We start from the raw sequence: 9,575 nt of genomic DNA, 5'->3' as shown, positions 1-9,575 counted from the left end.
AAAAGTTTCTAAACTTATTTTTAAATTTTAATTCCACAAAATTTATTATTTCCCTGTCTTTTAATGCACACACATTTGCTTAAATAAATCATATTTACTAATTTTAAAAAAATGCAAATTTTAGGATGTTACAGAACCTCTACGGATTTGTTGGAGAAGGCGTCACTATGTGAAGGATGGCGGCCGCGGCGCGGAGATCCTTTTGTTTTGGGGTAGTACACGTCCTCATCTCTCCACCGAGAGCCTAGATCCCCTTCTCGGCTTTGATCACCATGCATATCCTCTCTGTCGTCCTCACCTCTTCTACCTCTCACTCATTCAACAATGGCGGAGAGATCTCCGTCGTCAAGTATGGCACCCGGGTCTGCTCTTCCACTGGCTAAGTTTAGTACTAACCACTTTTCAAAATTGCTTATGCACCACATAATTCTATGGATGGACAGCCATAGTATGCATTTGGTTTCGGGTGGGTTGGAATGGGATCGTCCCATGTGTGTTTTTTTGGGATGGGGGTATGGGACCATCCCACCTATGTGTTTGGTTGGGAGAACACATGTCCATCCAAAACTTTTGTTTGGTTAAAGGTATTGGAGGGATGAAATAAAAGCTACTCTTTTAACACTATTGCGTATCATCAACAGTATGTCTTACCTATCATATATGGGCCTATGTGTCATATTCTCCCTAATTAATTACTATGTTTTTTAACCATGCCTTATTATCTTCTTCATGGGGAAGCAGAAGAGAATCAGAAGGGAGCACCGTCGCCCGTTCATAGTTGCGCCTCCTGGCCGGCTTTGGATTCTCTGGAGGAACCCTACCAAACGTTTTGTAGATGAAGCCGTTTTTTCGGTGAAAAACAGAGGAGCCCTGCAAAACCCCCCATAAGTAGCGTAGAGTAGAGAGGAGAGGCCTTCGATGGATGATCACTGCGAGACAAACAGCTGGATCAGTTGGACGCCATTGCACTCTGGTCGTGCCGGTTTGACAGGAGAGAAGTTGGCAGCGGCACACACGAACACACACGTGGAATTCGGAAAAGAAGTACTCTTCACAGGAACACACAATGCATCATTATATTTTATTTATTCATTCATTCATTATATCCATTCATGGATGCAGTAGTACGTTTCAGGCCCTTTCAATATGGACAGCAGCACTTCCATGGCTGAACAGATTTATCGCAGAAACCACCATTCTTAGCAGGGAAGTTGTACTCTTGGCAAACTTTGCCGCAGTGAAATGGCGTGCAGTATTGAGGATCGTATGGAAAGCAGAACGGTGGCCGCAAACCGGGGGGAACAACGCCTGCAAAAAAAAGATGCTCGATCCGTTATATAGTTGATCTCTCAAATTAAATCTCTACATAATAATAATATCAAGTACAAAACAGGAGCGATTTCTTTGGTACGTTAAAATTTATAGTAGCTTAGATTAGTTAAAGATCCCATAATAAATAGGACGACGATTGTAGGAGCTGTCTGTTTAGGATTAAATAGTCTGTTTAAGTTGGCTGTTATGCAAATTTATGGTCTAGGATTAGAATTTGCTACATAAAGCCCCCATGGGATGCTTCTATGATACTAGGTCGGGTTGGACGCGACCTTATTCTAGATCACTACTAGAATCAACGAGTTTCCCAAGTTGTTTTTTTTTATTTTCTTTATCTTATAAACTTGCATGTGTGTCGCAACGGTACATATATAGTATCATGTACGGTTACCTAGAAGAATTGTGGCTAGAGATTTATTCAAACATCACGTCATACTTTCAAATTTTTCTTGGGATTAGACTTCATGTCGCACCCAGACGTTCTCTGGTCTAACTCGTACGGCACATGAGGCCTACAGATTTATTCAATGGTTGTGTCATATGCTTTACGATTTGTTTTGGAATCCGATTGTTACTCTGACTCATACGGAATCAGCAGAGAGTGAGGAACCAGGAAAACGCTCTATCCTTTAATTAATATTATTAGATACAGATAGGATATGGATATGGATATGGATATAGATACGGATATAGATATAGATATAGGACATTGGGTTGCATAGGAATGGGCTGAAGGAAGAATTTTGAGGCCAAGCCAATTTTAAATTATTATCTTAATTCTACTAGTTTTAGGGCAATGTTTTAAATACTTGCAAATAAATATTTATGCCCAACAATGATATGTAATTCTTGTAAAAAAGGTTGTAGACCATATTTAACCTGTTTAGATAGGCTAAGGATTTTTCTCCTATTGCAACACAACAGCCATATTTACTAGTATAAATCAAACTAAGCAAATCAAACACTCCTAAGATATACACATACCTTTTGCTTGGCAGGATGGGGAAATGATTACAACCACCACGAAAAAGCATGTTGTCAAGGACACGAAGGTCTTTGTCCAATTGCTGTTGATTGCCATCAGGAAGCTATATGAGAGAGAATGCCTGCTATCACTCACCTAGGGCTCCTTTTTCAGAGAAGAGAAAACGAATGTTCTTGGAACAAAGGCCCCTTATGTGTCTCAATGTGCAGGTGTTTATATAGAAGTAAGGCCTAAGTAAGCTCACATTAGTGCATTGTTATATATCCTCAAGATATATCAAGATCTTATCATTTAACACTCCAATTAATAATGTTTAGATATCCAATTCATATGTTTTTATATCCGTGCTCCATCTCCATCTTTAGTTTCCTTTTTTTCCCTTCATATCAGTATTACGTGCTCCTATTTTATTTTAATTTTGTAGCTAATCGATATAACAAATCCATATCTTCAGGCATTTCACGTCGCCTACCATCACCACAAACGCATACCAGAGAGTACAAAAGTTTGCGAGTTGCGTGCAGAGTAGTACTATTTTTACACGTTGCACTTTCTTATAGGAGCACCACCATCTTTTCTCCCCTTGATGAAGAGGTCTCGATCACCTAGATAGAGAGGCTTTGTGATAAAGAAGTTTCTTGCCGTGCTGGTGGTGGGCATCAGAATGCCTCCGAAGGCTCCAGTCAATGAAACCATATGGCCCGGACACTGATTCATTCAATTGCTGCTAAAGTCAACCAAAATGATTTTTACTTTTAGAGATAGTAGTGAAGAAGCTGGGCGGAGGGTGAACTACCCGCAGTACTCCCTCTGTTAAAAAAAATGTTTGGTTTAATACTCTACCCGTGGAAATGCACTCTGATTTAACTATGCATAACGAGGTTTCTAGTTAACTATATCCTTTCTGATTTAACTATACATAACACATGATCATGACCCTAGTATATACAGTAGTGTGGAAGACTAAAGGTCTATTTGTCACAGCTTCACCAACAGCTTCATGAGTTATTGTGAACTATTTTTTGTCAAACACCTTTTTTTTCAAAACAACTTTGAAGCTCTTTTTTTATGCTCTCACAAAGAAATGTAGAGAAGAGAAGCTGAAAAAAGGTAGCTTTTCATAGCTCTCTTTCTCCTTTTTCTCTCTCAGCCGTGCATGAAGCAATTGGTGAAGCTGTTTTGCCAAATATTTTTTTCAAAGCAGCTCAACTTCATCGAGAAAGCTACTCGCTTCAATGGTGAAGCTAAGTTCTGCCAAATAGGGCCTTAGTAGATTAGAGCTAGTGTAGGCAATGTGTGCCACTAGGATTGAAATAGCGGATGTTGAAGAAGTCATATGTATAGTTTTTCCACCACCACTGAGTGCTTGAGCATCATCTATCAACGACCTTCTAAAATCTAAACCATTTTTTCGTAATGGAAACAAATACTCCATTCGTCCCAAAATAAATAACTTTCTAAGATGCCAAAAGACGCATATACACACTCATCTATTTTTTTTTCTTGGAAAATATCTCCTAGATTTAGCAGTTACCGTCTGCTTGCACCCTTGATTGGGTTCTTCATAAGGAGACAATGTCCCATGTTTTTATAGAATGTTATTTTTTAGGCAAATTTTGAACCCTCAGAAAGTTTGGTTATTTTGGGACGGAGTGAATAGCTATTAGGAAGCAAACCAAAGGTGAGATATTTATGAGAGAAAATAAAAGTTCAATCAGCTGTGCAAGGAAATTAATGAGTTGAAGGAATCCAAATAGAAACCATGCATTGGGAAACTCTAGTGGCGCACAAGCGCTAAATAAAGATTGTGCGTTCGTGGTGTACTGAGAGCATGGTGCCCTATTCGCTTGGCTGATAAGTCGTGGCTGAAAGTACTGTTGACTGATTTGTTGTGAGAGAAAAATACTGCTCGTTGGCTAAAAAAGTTGGGTTATAAGCTAAGCGAACAGGGCGCCAATCCGCTGATATATTATATATTGTTATGAGGTACATAGGCTAAGATCCAAACCGACGTTAAGCTAGTTAAATTGAAGTGGATTAAATACGTGCTACTCTTTTCAAGGTCAACACACGCGATGCATTCAGGTTTTTAAGCGTACTATACACGCATGGCGAAAACGTACGTGCTGCCTATATAAATACCACCGCCCGGAATGGGCTCAGTGCACCCTTGCTATTTCCAAGCAATATATCTCTAAGGCCCTGTTCGGCATCTTGGTAATATTTTTCAGCTGTAAACAAGTTCCAGATGTATTTTCTAGTGCACAACAACACCACTGGAATTTTATGTCAGCTGTAAAATGTTGTCTGGGTATTCAGTTTGACAACAATACTCTAGACGAGTAGAAAACGAAAGATAGAACAATATAGAACACAAGCTATAGCTGTAGCCGAAGATCACGAGCATGACACCAATTTGAATCGCTGATGAAGCACCTGCTTGCTTGCCTTCTTCCTCACGCAATCACAAAGTTCAAACAAAGCGCTGGCCCCACGGTGCTGTAACTGGTGCTCCGGAGAGTACCAGGCAATCTGATGAAGTAGCGATGGCGGCTGCCAAGGCATGCAGTGGCACGACGGCGCCCGGCGACTGCGTAAGGCGACCGGGGCGCAGGGCAGCGATGCCGAAAGGCGACTGTTAGAGTGCGCAGCGGAATCCGGTCCAGCTCGCTATACCCACGAGCCAGCACCCCTCGGGCCTAGGTTCACCGGAGCCCACAACATATCCAGGCCTTAGGCCTAACTCAACCCAAAAGACAGCCTAACTCAACCCAAAAGCCTTGCCTGACATGTGAGGGTTGCCCCCGCCTTATATGTTGTGCTCCCCTACCATCAATTACCGATGTGGGAATAAACCTAACAATCTTCCTCGTCACACATCGGACCCAACTCTTCACATCACACAACCCCGTGTGATCTCCGAAAGACGTTATCCAAGCTCCGAGTCCAACGCTCCATATCACAAATAATCCATATGACCTCCGAGACGTTAACGGGCTCCCCTGTCACCATGTGACCCCTGAGATTTTCTAGGTTCTCCAACCATGGGTTCTGATAGCACTTGTTAGAGTGCGCAGCGAAATCCGGCCTAGCTTGCTATACCCACGAGCCAGCATCCCTTGGGCCCAGGTCCACTGGAGCCCACAGCATATCCAGGCCTTAGGCCTAACTCAACCTAAAAGACTAGCATGACAGGTGAGGGCTGCCCCGACCTTATATATTTTGCTCCTCCACCATCAATTACCGATGTGGGACTAAACCTAACAATCTCCCCCATCACATATCGGACCCAACTCTTCACATCACACAACCCCGTGTGATCTCCGAAAGACGTTATCGAGGCCCCGAGTCCAACGCTCCATATCACACATAACCCGTGTGACCTCCAAGACGTTAACGGGATCCCCCGTCACCATGTGACCCCTGAGATTTTCTAGGTTTTCCAACCATGGGCTCTGATACCACTTGTTAGAGTGCGCAACGGAATCTGACCTAGCTCGCTATACCCATGAGCCAGCACCCCTCGGGCCAGGTGCACCAAAGCCCACAACATATCTAGGCCTTAGGCCTAACTCAAACAAAAAGACTAGACTAACAGGTGAGGGCTGCCCACGCGCAATTATGTTGTGCTCTCCCACCATTAATTACCGATGTGCGACTAAACCTAACAACGACGGGTCACGACGGCACGCAGCTGCCGCGCAAGGCGGTGTCACACACGGCGGCCGCAAGGTCAGCAGCTACTCCTATTAGCATGTCATGTCGTCTCCAGTGCTGCAGCTAGACCTCGAGTCGTTCAATCGTGCGAATCGACACTCGTGAATAACACATGATCATGACCATAGTATGTGTATATATATATATATATATAGTAGCTGTGGAAGACTAATGGCTTGTTTGGCATAGCTGCACCAGCAGCTTCATCAGCTATCGTGAGCTGATTTTTTTTGTCAAAAACCTTTTTTTAAAACAGCTTCATGGGTGAAACTCTTTTTTTTATGCTCTCACAAAGAAATGAAGAGAGGAGAAGCTGAAAAAAGTAGCTTTTCATAGCTCTCTTTCTCATTTTCCTCTTAGCCATGCATGAACCTATTGGTGAAGATGTTTTGCCAAATAGTTTTTTCCAAAACAGCTCAGCTTCACCGAGAAAGCTGCTCGAACAGCTTCAATGGTGAAGCTGAGTTTTGCCAAACTGGACCTTAGTAGATTAGTGCTAATGTAGGAAATGTGTGCCTAGGATTGAAATTGCGGGAGGGTGAAGAAGTCATATGTATAATTTGTCCACCGCTGCTTGAGCATCATCTATAACGATCTTCTAAATCATTTTTTAGTAATGGAAAACAAATACTCCATTAGTCCCCAAATAAATATCTTTCTAAGCTGCCAAAAGACGCATTTACACTCATCTATTTTTCTTTCTTGGAGAATATCTCCTAAAGTTGTTTATCGGAAAACGAAAACGACATATATTTGGGGACGGAGGGATATAACGCTTGTTATTCCTTTACACATGGTTTTAGGAATTTTAAAAATACCAGCACAGCTTGAGCAATATACTTTATCAGTATCTCTTTACCGTCCATGCTTAGAGTTTTCTCCTTCCAGCCATTGATTCTCATAGCAACCCTGTCAGATTTAGAGTTTTCTCCCTTATTCTAGAAGTTGTTTTTTTTTTAATTTTGTTTATCTTATAAACTTGCATGTGTGTCACAACGGTACATATATAGCATATTATACGGTTACCTAGAAGATTTGTGGCTAGAGATTTATTCAAACATCACGTCATACTTTCAAACTTTTGTTGGGATTAGACTTCATGTTGCACCCAGACGTTCTCTGGCCTAACTCGTACGGCACATGAGGCCTACAGATTTATTCAATGGTTGTGTCATGCTTTACAATTTGTTTTGGAATCCGATTGTTACTCTGACTCATACGGAATCAGGAGAGAGTGAGGAACCAGGAAAACGCTCTATCGTTAATTAATATTATTACATATATGTTGGATATGGATGTGGAAATGGATATGGATATAGATATAGATATATAATATTGGGCTGCATAGGAATAGGCTCAAGGAAGAATTTTGAGGCCAAGCCAATTTTAAATTATTATCCTAATTCTACTGTTTTAAATACTTGCGAACAAATATTTGTGGCAAACAATGTAATTCTCGTAAAAAAAGGATTTTTCTCCTATCTCCTATCGCGCATTTTTTTGTGGAAAAGCGCGCGCTACGCGGCTGCCGGGGTTCGAACAGCTAGTAACAAATAATCCTAAATTAAGGCAATAGGCACCTCGTTGTTGTTCTCGGCCGATGGCCCTTGGCTTTACGCAGCTATGCATGGCGTCGCGGCCGGCCCTGGGGCCTGCCCAGCTGGCCAACAGCCCCCGCGCAATACAGGGGCGCTCGGCACCCGTGTGGGGGGAGCGTCAGCCGCCCTAGCGTAGCCACTAGCTGCTGCCCGCAGTCACGAGCCGCAACCATCGCGGGGAATCGAAGCAGGGATTGGGCAGGAATCGGCTCTAGTTCCTGCTTTCTTGGGCCATCAGGTAGGGGCTTTGAGATGGGCCGTGAGAGTGGATGCCTGCACATCGGATGCGAGTGGCGTTTTGACTTGAGAAATAGAGAATAAAGTCCACTATAACATATACATATATGTATAATTGATGTATAAGTATTTTTTTGGCATAAAAGTTGAGTATTCCTGGGAATACCCAGGCATCAACGTGGCTCCGCCCATGCTTCCGGCTTCGGGAACGGACGTTCAGCCTTCTGGATGGTGGCCGGACCACTACGGGAGACGCGCTCTTTACCGAGTGCTTGGAGCTTTGCCGAGTGTCGAAACACTCGGCAAAGATTTTTCAGAATTTTTTTTATTCTTTCCGATTAAAAGAACGTTGAATTTCTTTGCCGAGTGCCTGCATCTCGGCACTCGGCAAAGAGCCGACCCACTTAACCCTAGCGGGCCGACCGCAGCTCGCTTCCACTCTCTCTCTCCATCTCACTGCCGCGCGCGCCCGGCCCCGCCCCACCACCGCGCGACCACCGGCACCGCCCCGGCCCCGCTCCGCCGCCAGACCGCCGTCGCAGCCCCGGCCCCGACCCGGCCCTGCTCCGCCGCCGCAGCCAGCCGGCCCCGCCCCGGACCCGCTCCTCCGAAGGACCGCCGCCACAGCCCCGACCCCGACCTGGCCCCGCTCTGCCGCCGGACCGCCGCCGCAGCCCCGGCCCCGACCTGGCCCCGCTCCGCCGCCGCCGCAGCCAGCCGGCCCCGCCCCGGCCCCGCTCAGCCGCCGGATCGCCGCCGCAGCCAGCCGGCCCCGCCCTGGCCCCGCTCCGCCGTCGGACCACCGCCGCAGCCCCGGCCCCGACCCGGCCCCGCTCCGCCGCCGCAGCCAGCCGGCCCCGCCCGGCCCTGACCCAGCGCCGCTCGGCTACCGCAGCCGGCCCCGCCCCGGCCCCGCTCCGCCGCCGGTGGTGCCTTGCCCGGCTGCCCCCCGCCCCTGACCCGCCGGAGTGGAGGAGAGGAGTAGGGGAGCAGAGGAGAGAAGGGATGTGGAGGAGAGGAGAAGGGAGAAGGAAGAAGAAGAAGGGAGGAGAAGGAGAAGGGAGGAGGAGGAGCCTCGGCCGCCGGCCACGCCCCTCGCCGTTCGTCCCCGTCGTCGTCCCCGCCCCTCGCTGGAGACGAAGGTGACCCCAGCACCGTGTCGCCCGACTCCACCGCCACCCAAGGTATAAAGCCCCCCCCCCCCCCGCCCCCGGTTGTCGGCCTTCATGCCTTGTATGTCATTGACGGCCTTCGTGCCGTACGTGGATGTGTGGGCCTTCGTGCCGTACGTGGATGTGTGGGCCTTCGTGCCGTATATATGCTGTCGGCCATTGTGCCGGCTTTTTTCTTGCGGGTTTTGGAAACCTCCCCGTATAGGGGAGGTTCTACCGAAATTTTTAACTTATAGTATTATAATTCTTCTTTTGCAGAGCAGGACCCGTCGGAGGGGACCCGGAGTACGTAGGCGACCCCGATCATCTTCGTCGGCGTTGCGGTCCTGCCTACACAGCGTCACTTCGCCACTGCCCCGCTAGCCTGACTCCACCGCCACCCTAGGTATGAATAACCTCTCTTCCTTATCGTTGTCGTAGATCGGTGTAACCTAGTTAGGCGTCTCCTGTTCGAAACAGATACGGTTGGAGGTATGCGGATCTTCACATATCTAAGACCGTATCTGTTTCAGATTGTCCACTGTTTTGGACAGC

The 9,575-nt window shown here is 46.3% G+C and overlaps 1 protein-coding gene across 1 annotated transcript; it reads left to right on the top strand.

Moving 5' to 3' along the window:
* The first annotated feature begins 4,863 nt into the window (after positions 1-4,863).
* LOC136489739 (uncharacterized) lies at positions 4,864-9,015 on the top strand. The gene is made up of 2 exons (XM_066486294.1): positions 4,864-4,911; positions 8,284-9,015. Exons 1-2 carry the CDS (start codon positions 4,864-4,866, stop codon positions 9,013-9,015), a joined length of 780 nt encoding a protein of 259 aa, XP_066342391.1.
* The last annotated feature ends 560 nt before the right edge of the window (positions 9,016-9,575 follow it).

The sequence above is a fragment of the Miscanthus floridulus genome, chromosome 10 (assembly GCF_019320115.1).
Source record: "Miscanthus floridulus cultivar M001 chromosome 10, ASM1932011v1, whole genome shotgun sequence".
In the NCBI taxonomy this organism is placed as follows: Eukaryota; Viridiplantae; Streptophyta; class Magnoliopsida; order Poales; family Poaceae; genus Miscanthus; species Miscanthus floridulus.
Note: the sequence above shows the minus strand (reverse complement) of the source record. Positions and strands in the feature narration are given on the sequence as shown.